At 45.4% G+C, this 12,677-nt stretch overlaps 1 protein-coding gene across 3 annotated transcripts in view; it reads left to right on the top strand.

The window, feature by feature from the left end:
* Nucleotides 1-9,310, top strand: part of efcab11 (EF-hand calcium binding domain 11) — a 43,486-nt gene extending 34,176 nt beyond the window's left edge. For 2 of the 3 annotated variants that reach the window (XM_035380650.1, XM_035380644.1), the window contains one exon: nucleotides 8,368-9,170. In XM_035380650.1, coding sequence (XP_035236541.1) covers nucleotides 8,368-8,456 — 89 coding nt within the window. In that variant the 3' untranslated portion in view covers nucleotides 8,457-9,170. Of the gene's footprint in view, nucleotides 1-8,367 lie in introns of all 3 variants that reach the window. The other variant, XM_035380651.1, reaches the window with a different exon arrangement.
* The last annotated feature ends 3,367 nt before the right edge of the window (nucleotides 9,311-12,677 follow it).

The following is a 12,677-nucleotide window of genomic DNA, read 5'->3' as shown; positions in this document are numbered from 1 at the left end:
CGGCTTTCTCCTCAAGTAAATGATGATTGAACATACTGTAGTGACGCTTTGTGTAGCCCTAGCTTTAGCGCAGCAGTGGGTACAGCCTGGGAGTTATTATAGAGACGCTGGGAAATGACAGCTATGCCGAATGGGCTCTTCAGACGACGTGGGAGCCGGAGCTGAGTTTTGGGGATAAGAACTGTATTTAAATGAATCGAGTTAACTGTGACTAAAACGAGTTGTAGCCAGAGTTTGTTTTTTTGTCCTCCCCCCCCCCCCCCAAACGAAGCGTAAGGTAAACATTTATACAGATTACGTAGCCTGGAAACAAACAAGCATGCGTACCCAGTTACAGCAACATGCGCTGAAGAGGTCCACCAGCCGGATTGTTTCCCCCAAGTAACGAAATCTATTTACCACCTGCATGCCCATGGAACAAATTGCTTTATCTTCCAGTTGGCCAAATGTTTTCTTGAGGATGTCTTGCGGATGTCTCTTTTAATACTCTTTAAGGAATATTTGCTTCAGTAGCTTGGAGGCACGCAGGCAGTGGAGCCACTGTAACTCGCTATTAACGAAATTGAAGGAGTCGCAAGATGCACATACAATGCGGTTGACTATCTTTTTTCGTGGTGAACAATCTTTAAATTTATTAAAGCCAGCACCTTAGTGGCTGGAACATTGACATTGTGTTGCTGGTCTCATAATGTGTGCCATGCTGGTGGACCAACTCTTTGAGAGAGCACTTTGCTTCTGTGTGGCAAATGTATGAATCTATTTGCCTTTTTTGTGCGCGTGTGTGTGTGTGTGCGTGCGTGCGTGCGAGCGCCGGTGTGTGTGCAGTTCTCTATTTATGTTGCATTTTGTCAGTCGGTATGCTTGGCAGAGTATTTGTATTGTTTGGCATGTTCTGTGTGCATGGAGATGTGCGGAACTATTGGGGGAAACAGCTTAGTTTTCAGTACAGTTCTGCAGGATGTTTAACAACAGACTGTCCCTCTTGGCACTGCACTGCCCATACTGTGCCTGGGTATTTGTGCGCAAGTGTGCGAGTGAGTGTGTTTATGTGTGTGTGTGTGTTTGTTTCTGCACACGTGTGCACGGATGCATGTGTCTGCATGCCTGTGTGTACACTGCATGCGTGTGCCTGTATGCATGCCAGCCTTCTGCGCTTGTGTATGTGTACATTGTACGTGGGTGCACGCACTGGGGTCCCAGATGCATGGACCACACCCGGCTCCGTGCCTGTGAACATATCTCCTCGTGCCCTCTCCCCTCTTTTCTGCGTGAAGCTGTGTTATCATCTTAAGAAAACAACAGATGAGTGTGATTTATTCATGGCGTAAGCTTTTGGATTATGTATGCATTGGGATTATTTGTCGCCTGTATGTACCCGTGTCCTGCAGTGTGTGGCCAAACCCATCTCTCTTGTGCGCTGTGCTGTGTCCAGAGGGTGCGGAGGTATCGACGGAGCTGAAAAAAACCCAGCAGGCTGTGACAGCAGCATCAGTATCATGTCTGGGGCCGCGCTGGATTGAATATCGCTGCACATTTGGTGACTTCTATTGATGCTTTCCCAGTTGCCATGGCAGCGAGGCGCAATGCTTTTAATGGAAGTGATTTACACTTAATATAAAAAGAGCTGCAGCCGTAACATCTTTCCCACAGCGAGGCGGGCTTCCATCGACCGGCAGACGCGGCTCTGCCGTCGGCTCCTCGCGTTCCAGGATTTAGGGCCTTGCCGCTCCCTTTCGGGGGGATCAGGGAATTAAATGTGCAAATAGTCGAGCCCCGTGCAAATAACATGGGGACTTTCAATTAAGACAGTGCGGGCTTGTAGTACATGTTCCGCGTAATATCGCCGGATTTATTTTGTCACCCCGCTAGCGGTGAGTGTTAGCGCTCTCGTTAGGACGAGAACTTCCCTGCGCGCTCCCATGTCAAGACACGCATGTCCTGAGCGCAAAGCAGAGCCGTTAACACGTGGATCATGCGACAGAGTACAAATTAAAAACACATCAGATGCCTGGTGCTGCAAAGTGAGATAATGAGAGCTCGTTCCAAAGGATGTGCGGTACAATACTGGCACAGATTATGAAAACACTGCATTTATAAACAGATTTTGACGATTAATGCTATATTTTTGCAACGATTTCTCTTTTTGGCATTGTAAATGTAATATGTAGTATATATAATAGCAACATAAAACAAAAATGAAGAAATTATCATGATATCAAATTATAATTTCTGTTATACAAGTAATAATCATTACTCCTTCCTATATGTATTAGTTCATACCTATATCATTGAGTAGTCTAATGTATCTTACTGCTGGAAATTTTATAATCACCTTGAACTGATTAGAACAGGCCATTCAGCCCACATTTTTCCACCATTAAAAGGTACCTAGTGCCTACAAACTTGATAGTATCTAGCACCGTATCAAGCCTGGTCTTGGAAAAACCCCAAAGTCTCTACTACATGACCTGGCAAGCTATCCCACACAGTGAATATTCTCTGTGTGAAAAAATACTTTCTAATGTGCAGAGTTTACCTTCAGCTAATATCCATTTAGTTCCCTTGTTCTACTGACAGAACTCACCCTGAATAATCTCTTGTAGTTCACTTTGTTAGTCCCTTTCATGAATTCAAAAGCCTCAATCAAATCGCCCCTGAGTCTCCCTTTACTAAGCTTGAGGAGATTATACATCTTAAGTCTTTCCTCTTAACTTTCATACCAGGAACCAATTTAGTTGCTCTTCTTTGAACCTCTTCCAGAGCCTGTACTTCTTTCTTGTAGTATGGTCCACAGAACTACACACATACTGAAGAAGTGTGGTCTGACAAAGGTAATGTATAACTTGCTTGGATTTATACTCAGTACTTTTAGCTATATATCCCAGCATCCAGTGGGCCTTTTTTTTTTACTGCTACAGCCCAGTGCCTAAAACCTGAAGGGCTTTGATCAACAATTACTCCCAAATTTTTTCAAATTCAGCACATTCCAATTTTGTTCCTCCCATAAAGTAGTCCTGCCTTATGTTTTTATTATTCACATGTAGAACTTGTACATTTCGCGATATTGATTTTCTTTTGCCAGGTTTCTCCCACTATGGGATTCTGTTGAAATCTTCTTGGATAACTTAAGTAGATTCCAAACCTCTCAATTTTGTATCATCTGCAAATGAAACTAATGTACTTTCAGTGTTCCTATGAAGGTTGTTTATGTAAATGAGGAAGAACAGCGGTCCCTGCACCAATCCTTGTGGGACTCCACTTCCCACAGTACCCTGTTCAGATAAGATCCCTCCTACTACTCTTTGTGTTCTACCCTGTAGCTAGTTCCGAGCACAACCTGAAATAACTCCTGTAATTCCTACTGCCTTCATTTTGATTATGAGTCTCTCATGTGGTACCTTATCAAATGCTTTTTGGAAATCTACATATATAATATCATAAGCCCTGCTACAATCAAAACACTTGGTTGCTTCCTCAAAGAATCCCAAAAGATTTGTCAGGCATGACCTTCCCTTCCGAAAACCATGTTGGCTATCCCTTAGGATGTTGATACAGAATAAACAGAAGAAATGGCACAGATAAAAGTTTTTGGAGTGCTAAACTTCTTTAAGCGCAGTGTTATCATAATTTCTGCCAGTACTGTAGTTCCCCTTGCAGCCAATGAGGAAGCCTGGCATTTCCTCTCAGGATAGGTCTATCCGGTGCTTTGTGCTTAGTCAGTTCTGGAGCACGGTTGGAGCGCACTGCTTGACGTTGATGAAGTAGCACCTCGAGTCTTAGCTTGCTGCTCCTTGCTCTTTAGAAATAAGAGTGGCAAGGAGAATTTAGAAAAATTCATCTGAGCCTCTGGTGTGGGGGTGGTGATGTCGCCCCAGACTGCCCATGGGACAGCCCCTCCCAACCTCTGTAGGGTGCACGACCGTGGACAACGGATGAGTCACGCTGACCGAACCTCCCGTGTTTCCCGCATCTCTTTCTGCCGCATCTGTCCGGCGCTGCGTGACTGAACCGGGAATCACTTCTGTTGTCTTGTAATTACCCGCCGATGCCACAAATCCATGTGTGATTTATGTATTTATGCCTCTATTTGCACTGACTTCATTTTGCTCCTCTTGTTCTTTTGGGTGCGAAGAGACACAAAACAAACAAACACGTTTGTGAGGGGAGAGGGGGACGGGGCTGGCTGATTCACTGCTGAGTTGATTAGCCGAGCTTTTTCACAGATACAGCTGCCACACAGCACAGTAATGAGAACAACATCCTCCAGCCACGCGCCATTATTCTGATTACGACGGTATTCTAGCTATGACAATGCGGTAATTAGAAGATCCGCATGCCTCGATGAGCCTTCATCGCCGTTTAGCTTCCGCAAAATTCCTCATCCCTCACCGAAGGCTAATAAGCGCTCCGCCGCGACCCGCACGGAGACGCCGCCCCCCCAGCCCCCCCCCCCCCGCGTTTCGGAAGGGGAGCCGTCGCCGCGAAGGCCAAACAAACGCTCCTCCGCTACGCAGCTGGTACTTTACGCTAGCCGCCGAGAGGCCGCGTGTCGAGCACGCCACCGAAGATTTATTGCGAAGGCGATGGCGGCTCTGCCGGGAGATATCCGTGCGCAGGTGAGCCGCGGCTGGGTCGGCCGCGGGGAGACGGCCGCGTTGGAAATGAAGAGCCTCTGTCGTGTAGCCATTAAAAAAGTTTGAGCCCCGCGTCAGGCCCAGCGCTCTGAGACGCCTCACCTGTCGGCAGGTGGGTCCCCGGGCTGTCGAAAGAGCGTGAGGAGCTTCACAAATGAGCCCCTCCCCTCCCCGCCCCGACTCGGGGAGGAGTCTGTGCAGCCGGCGCACGCTGAGTCAATTTAGCCGTCTCGCTCCTTTCTCCCTCTCTCCTTCTCCTCCTCCTCCTCCTCCTCCTTCTCCTGGCTCCCATATGGGAGCGAGCTGCCAGTCTGCAGGATGCCTAGTCTCAGAGTTAATATTGTATCAGTCAGTCAGAGACCGCGATATGGAAAGCAGTCAGTATTACCATTTAATTGGCCCGCCGTCACCGCGCTCTCCCGTTCACGTGCGCGATTATGTTCCCGCCAATCGCGTTTTCAGGAGCGAGTTGTTGATTATGTCCATATCATCGCCCGTGCCATTTTTTGAAGCGGCGGGGAGGCGTTTTCTGCTTCATTATTTGTTAATTGTCAGAAGCAGCATGGGCGTCGAGAATGGGAGCCGCTCTCTCTCTCTCTCTCTCCTCTCCTGCTATCTAATGTGACAGAGACAGAACCTCTCTCTCCCTCCCTGGGTAAAGACGTGCCAGAAAAGAAGATATAATAGATGCTCCGGTGAAGGCAGACGAGGAGGTCCATCCATAAGAGCTGGCAGCTGCACCGCAGAGAAATGGGGGGCAGTGGAGGGAGGCGACGGGGGGCGTCCCAGCGGCCCCCTTCCCCTTGCCTTGGGAGGCCCGCATTAGAATGTAATTAGATCCGCGGTGCACATTTATTTGAATGGGGAGCATCGGCACGGAACGCGGACGCGCGATTTTCCAGTTGCTGGATGCTTAATGTTGTTTTAATTCTCCTCCCTGTTGCTACCAAATTTCCCTCACATCTGCTGCGTTTGCAGTTGATCAGTCTGCGCGCCGCATAATAGAGAAATCACATCCAGGGAGAGAAACAAGCAGGGCCAAACAGCGGCCCATTCTGCTGCTTTCCTCGCTGCTCATTTGCCTTTTTATCTTTTACATTTTTTTTTTTTTTGTTGGTTTTTCTTTTTCTGAGAAATGATTTTCTTATCCCAGCACATTTTCTCCCTCTTTAGCTAACCAAATGCGGATAATAAATCCCCCGTGTGCAAATTGCTACCGAAGTGCTGCTCACCGGTGCTTAGAGATTTGCATGGTACAGTTCTGACTGTGGGAGTCCCTCGGCAGGGCGAGTCAGGGAGGGGAAAGTAAGAAATTGCGGTTCAATCGAACGCCCGAGTCTGTCTCGTCTCCGCGTTGGAAACGGTGCTGAAGGAAGCCGGTTCGCTGCGCCGTCGTTTCTACCTCCCCTCCGCCAGCTATTCAGTTTGCTCACGCACCATCTTTATCCGACTGCGGAGTCTGGAGTGACTCATCCTTCTGATGTGATCGAGTGTGTTGCGCGTGAAGAAATGGGAAGAAATGGGCGTTGTAGCTTCCTGGCGATTGTGCGTGGAGTTTATGTGACAGACGGGCTGCAGGACCTGCAGTTAGCAAGAGGAGCAAAGCGTTTGATAGGCTGATTGCGGGGCTGCAAAGGTCAAAGGTTGCACAAAGTGGGTGGCCACAGCGACTTGTCTTACCAAAGTGTAAATCGGGTGAAGTAGCCTGTTTGAGGAGGCTGTTTAGACTGGATGGTCATTCTTTCTCTCAGGCCGCATAACCAATAGTCCCTTAATATGTGTCGCTTGGCATCATCATCATGTCTGGCTGTTGAATTTCAGAATTTCATTCCCTTTCCAAAACTGGGTGCCTAACGGATGAAATAAATAAATACCATACACAGCTAAGAACTTATCGGCACTATACTGTTTATGGTATCTTTCAAACATTAACTGTGGTTCAGCAGCCAACAAACTAAAAATTTTGCCCTCTATAATCCCTCACATTGCACCCTGCCCATCTGTGTGTGTGTGTGTGTGTGTTTTGTATGGCAGTAAATATATGGATTTGATGTGCACGTGGCTAGCAGGGATTAGAACCAGGCCCTGGGGTCCAGGGATTTCCTGATTTATTTCATTCTTGTTTTCTGGGAAAAATAAGTTCAGGAAACTGGGTAAGGATTTAAATGTTTATTTGCAGTGATAATGCACCATTTAATTTGTGCTGGCTTAAAGACCTCTGGATTCTGTGTTTCTGTGTAGCTCTCTCACAGTCTGTTCCATCAGAAAGCATTAGTACTTCTTACCGGTCCACGACATCTCAGGGGGAGTTCTGCTTTTAGAGCACTTAAAAGATACGGCATTGAAATTCTATATCGCCGCATTGTCTATCACTTTGCTGCTGAAGACGGAGTAAAAGATGTTGTTTGTTTCACATTGGTTAAATGCTGAACATGTTCTGCTTTTGAAAAAAACATTTTGCTTCTGAAGTAGAGAGTCAGCACAGGTACAGTATCTCATGGTTTCAAGACAGGGTAAGAGCACAAAAATGTAAATCAAAAAGTCAGACACTAAAGAAAATTTACATGTCTTGTGCTCCCTGTTCCTAAATATGTCAGCAAAAGAAAGCCTTACGGGGGCCAGCCAGCTACAGTGTGCAGCCAGTTGAGGGACGAAAACAATGTGTTGAGAAGCAACTTTTTCAGTGAGGGAGCAGCTTATTTGTAATCTGTTTTATAGCAGTCTAACGCTATGTCCCATATGGACAGTTTTACAGTTTTGCTTTGTGGTAAGAATAGCAACATACATCAGGGAAAATGATAAAATGGCTAGGTAGCTAAACTGGGATACAGTGGTAGCTCAAGAGTGTTGGTTATTTTAGTAAAAACAAAACTGAAACACTACATATGAATATAAACTATTCACTTTTTTTTGCATTAATGCCAGTACTAGGGTATTTTCACTGCAAAATTATATAAAATAGTCAATAGTTATATGGCCAATGATTATACTGATGTTTGATGCTCAGTTCAATCAAAATTTTATGTTTAATGTAAATTACTCATCGGTTGCTAGTTTATGTTACATAAATGAAGTTTTGGGATCTGCTTGTCTGAATACAGCCCTGCAGATGCCAAGCTCATGGAGGAGGAGTCTCAATATGTGCTAATCTTTACATGGTGAACACACTGCTGACTAGTGCTGAGCACTAGTTGAAAAATCCAAAGCAAGGAATATTAGGCAGTATGTTTTAATCTGTTTTAACCTTATCTGTGTTTATCTTACTATACTGTAATTATGAAGTACATCCACATGTATTGTTATTTTTATTGTAATTGAGGGCTTGCAAATGTTATTTTTAGCAGATCAATGTCCATATTTTTCCTGGGCTTGCTAAAAGAGTACGGTTTCCTGGCAGTCTGGTTTCAGCATTTAATTCCGAGGAATGACAGGAAATGGAATAGGAAGGAATTAAAGGGCTTCCTTAACAAAGCCGGCTAGGCAGCGCTTAGCAGTGAGGGCAGATGACAGACATTCGAAGAATCGAAGTGAAGAACATTCCGGGCTGGTGCGGGTCCACAGCGTGGGCTAGCAAAACACCGCTCACCGTCCAAAAAAAGAGCTTAAAAATGGAAAGACGGCGCTGTTTACCTCAGCTGGAAAGGTGAGGGTATTCTCTGAGGAGCCCGGCCCCGGGGAGCGTGTTTAATTGCGTTCTTTTTTAAGGCTGGTAACTGTGTCATTTCCCCTGCAGGGAGGTGGACCGAGACTCGGACGGCCATGTCAGCTTCAAGGACTTTGAGCACGCCATCAGCTACGGGCGAGACAACCTCTAGCTGCTGAGTAATTGTAGGACTCGCCGAGAAAATGTTATTCATTTAAGGTCGGAAACTATGGTCATTATACAGCAGCGGGGGTGCCTAGTCCTGGGCCGGGGATGACTGCAGTGTCTGCATGTTACTGTCTCACCAAAGCACTTACATACCCAATTCAGCTAATTATCGTTTTCATTGAACCAATTTAAGTACTATTCCCAGCTCTCAGACAGTTAGTAATTTAGAGCAAGCGAGGAAAACCCGCTATAGAGCTCAGCAAGACCAGGATTGGCCACAGCCATTTCGCTGCATAGGCAACAGTAGCGGTGAAATTCAAAAGTCCTGGAATGTTTCTGCTTGTCGTAGTCTCGCTTTGTGTTCATGCGGGGAAGCCCAAAATATCACTATCGTGCAGTTGTTCGTCACGCTGTGTTGAAAAGGCTCATTTGACTTGGCTGAATGTACACACTCAGAAGACGCTCTCCCTCTTTATCCTTTTGATGTGTTCAGCCTTTTATGCTGCACTAGTCTGCCAGTGTGTACAGGATGCTTTTTTGTGCATGGTGTTTGTCACTTCCGAGCTATTAAACTGCATCTTTAGAGCTGTACGTCTTTTAGCCCCCTCACTAAGTACTCTTCCACCTGAGAAATGGGCGGGTTGCATTAAAATTGAATATTAACAGTCATAATAAGATTCTTTTTTGAATCATTTTTACACAAGCTTCTCCGCTGCTGTATATTTTTAAAAAACCCAAACGTATATTTCCAGGGGATTTCCAAGGTTCCTCTTGTTACGTATGATTATGGAATTGTAAATACTTGTTTGTGTTTTGAGAGATTTACTGTACTCCCGTCTGAATAAAGATGAATCTGTTTTTGTCATCAGGCTTGAGTCTTCGTATTGAGTTGCATAGTGGAGCACACACATTCTCCCTACAAATCCATCAGAGCACTGAAAAGACAGCAAACAAGGAAATGGACTTGAAGGAAATAAACAGATACTTTTGAATGAAATACACATTTAATCTATACACGAGCTCACTTTTTTTTAGAAATGGCTTCTCCACAAAGAAAAAAGGGATGAGCTATTTTAATCTTTACCTCTCTCTCTCTCTCTCTCTTTCTGAAACTAGATTAAGTGAATCTCAATTCAGCAGAAGACAGTGCACCCCTTGTGTAAGCCAGGCTGTTACGGAGAAAACATGGTGCCATTGTGCACTGCGTACTCCATTGCCTCTCCCTCATTTTTTACCTTCCAGTGGCTGAAGGACCGACCACAGCCGAACCCCCCCCCCCCCCCCCCCCTTCTCCCCCAGCCGAGGGCCTGCGATGGCTCCTGAATAAGAGAACATGCCTTTCAGGTGTGCGGAAGGACCTCGTAAAAAAGGAGTGTGTGTTCTGGCCACGTGAGGCGTGTGTGTGTGTGTGTGTGTGTGCGCCGATTACGGCAGGCGTGCGCTTTTTAATTGGGTCTCTTCCTGGCGGTGCCTTCGGGGACCGGGGGGAGGGGGGGAGCGGGGGGGATGAATCAGCAGCTGGCCCACTTTGCCAGGGACCCGATCTGTGTGCCGCGGCGACTCCTCTGCAAACCCGCGCCCGCGCGAGGGGGGGAGACCGATTTTAGCGCGAGCGCATTCTTCACCCGTGCCCTTCCCCAGGAACCTAAATGGAGTCGTCTGTGTCACGGGAGGCCGCGCCGCGCTGCGCGCCGCGGAGCCGGCTGCTTCTGAATGGAAATGAGCCTGAAAGGGGAGGGGGGGGGGGAAAGAATGCAGAGTGGATGAAATATCATTAATCAGGTTTGACAGATACAAATGAGGGACCTTGCTCTCTGCTCTACCTGCTTGCAGATACAAAGTGTCACTACAGAGTCCTCTGTCTGGGAAAAAAAACGGGCTGTATTCTTTATACCTAAGTAGCGCTCGAGAGCCACTGTTCTTGGACATGTCCTAACCCTCAAAACATCGAAAGGCCGTGAAAGGTGTCCACAAAGTTTTGCACTTTTGGAAACGCATCTCTCCTTTTTTTTTTAGCATCTGATGGCAGACGGTCAACGATTTGAATCCAGCTCCTTGCGATATCCTTGAGAATGATCTTGGCTGAATTTCAGAACTGCATCTGAATGGGGGGTGGTTGGTGGGGGTAATGAGGTGTTTGACAGGGCTCCGCTCAAGGGGAGGGGCAAGAACATGATTGGATGAGAGGAGAGTCAAGAGTTCCACTCAGGCTCACAATCCATCTCACTGATGAGGTCACAGGTCCCGTGGAAACAATGAAGGAGAAACTGCACATTTTACCCCCCAGCACTAAGAAATCAGAGACACACCGATCAGCTGTGTGTGTGTGTGTGTGCGTCTGTGTGTGTGTGTGTGTGTGTGCGTGTGTGCATGTGTGTACCAAATATATCGAAAGATAGCCATTAGACTTTATTTTATTTATTTAATCTTAATATCATCAGGTCTGTTGACCATCTTAAGATGGTCAGCAGTGATGCTTTTAAAAATAAAAGCCAGGCCATTTTTTGTGGGCATTTCTATTACTGTATCTGTGGTATCAACCGCAGTTTCTGAAAATATTCCCCTGAACAAACCTTACTCAGAGTCCAGTAGTCACTGATAAATGTAAACTGTGAATGCAAGTTCTGAGGCAGTATGAGCATATTGATTTTCCAAAAGGGAGCCTATTAAACGTGATTTATGGATACTTTTCTCATTCTCTTACCCTTAAGCCCGGTTTAGCCACACAAGAGCCCTAACATAATGGAGGGGATGGCAGAGGAATTGTGTGTGATTTGTACAGACGTCTGCTGACTGAAAAAGCCAACTTGCAGCATTACAAAATGTGACTGTAACAGTTTGGCAATGTAAAGAAAATCCCAAGGATTTATACTGTTAGTTTATAATCTTATTCAAACAGTTGTTATGCAAATGTATAGTGCAGTTCCAGGCAGCAGTTTGCAGCTTTTTTTCACTCAGATTTTGTTTTTGTTAATGTAGTAAACTTACAGTACATTTTCTCTCGGTAAACTGATGGCTCAGGTAATTGAGTGGGCATTCATTGTGATACAGTAGACTTCCCACTAGAACTAGAATGATTACCAATACTATGAAAAAATTTTCTCACTCTAAAAGAAAATAATGTAAATTCCAGACAAAATCTACCGAGCCAAAATATGGTCATAGGACTCGGAAAGCTTTTGTGAAATGTTAGGTCATTTTGAGACTTAGATTGGACAGTAAATTTTCCACACGAGGGAACATTTGATAATTTTTGAACTATTGAAAATTATATGATGAATGCCATTTAAAAAGGAATTCTACTTATGGATTTGAATGGACTTGAATACAGTATACAGAAGGACAGCCATTTTAAGTGAGGTACACCTGACAAAGAAGACTTGTCTCCTTCTTACTGTTCCAGTCACTATAGTTCAATACCAGTCTGTTAATGCTGGGTCAGTGTTGTGCTGTATTGCCCTATTTCCTTTGTCTGTGTTGTCTTTGTGATCTTTCAGCAGCTGAGGGCTCACTCAGTGAACACTAATTATGATCGCAAACAGACTATGACCTGTTGAAATCCATATAACAGGGAGTTTGGCTCAATTAGCCTTGGTAAATAGGGCCAGCAACTGTTGAAGAGGCCCTTATCAGCCTGATTATGTTTCTACAGCATTAAAAGGTGAGTTAACTCGGAGCCCGTGAACCAGTATGTACCTCCAGCATTTGCTTGATTGAGTCATGAGAAGACAAGAATGGGCTTTTGAAGATATGTTTTAATTAAATCCACTCTCAGGAGAACACAATGAGGCAGCAGAGCAATCCGTCCGATTATTTCAGGGGGGTCATCTGATACAATTATACTCATTTACTGATGATGCTATGTGCTGTGGTTTAGATATATATATATATATCTGCTCCCTTCCTAATTTCCTCTCTTGCCGCAGCTAAGGTCAGTGATCATGACTTTAAAAAAAGCACCTGGATGATCCCCAAGCCTTATGGGACATTTTTCTATGGACAGATGAGTCAAAAAAGCAGATACAGCATTTCACAGTAAGATCATCAGACCAACAGTCAAGCATGATGGCGGTAGTGTGGTGGTGTGGGGATGCTTTCCTGCCTTGAGACCTGGATGACTTGCCACTATTGAAGGAATCTTCAATGCTGCTGTGTACCAAAAAATTCTTAAGGGGAATGATCGGTCATGCATGAGCTGAAACTGAAGCGTAATTGGGTAATGCAGCAAGACA

Source organism: Anguilla anguilla, chromosome 1 (genome assembly GCF_013347855.1).
Source record: "Anguilla anguilla isolate fAngAng1 chromosome 1, fAngAng1.pri, whole genome shotgun sequence".
NCBI lineage: Eukaryota > Metazoa > Chordata > Actinopteri > Anguilliformes > Anguillidae > Anguilla > Anguilla anguilla.
This window is presented reverse-complemented; position numbering and strand designations above follow the sequence as displayed.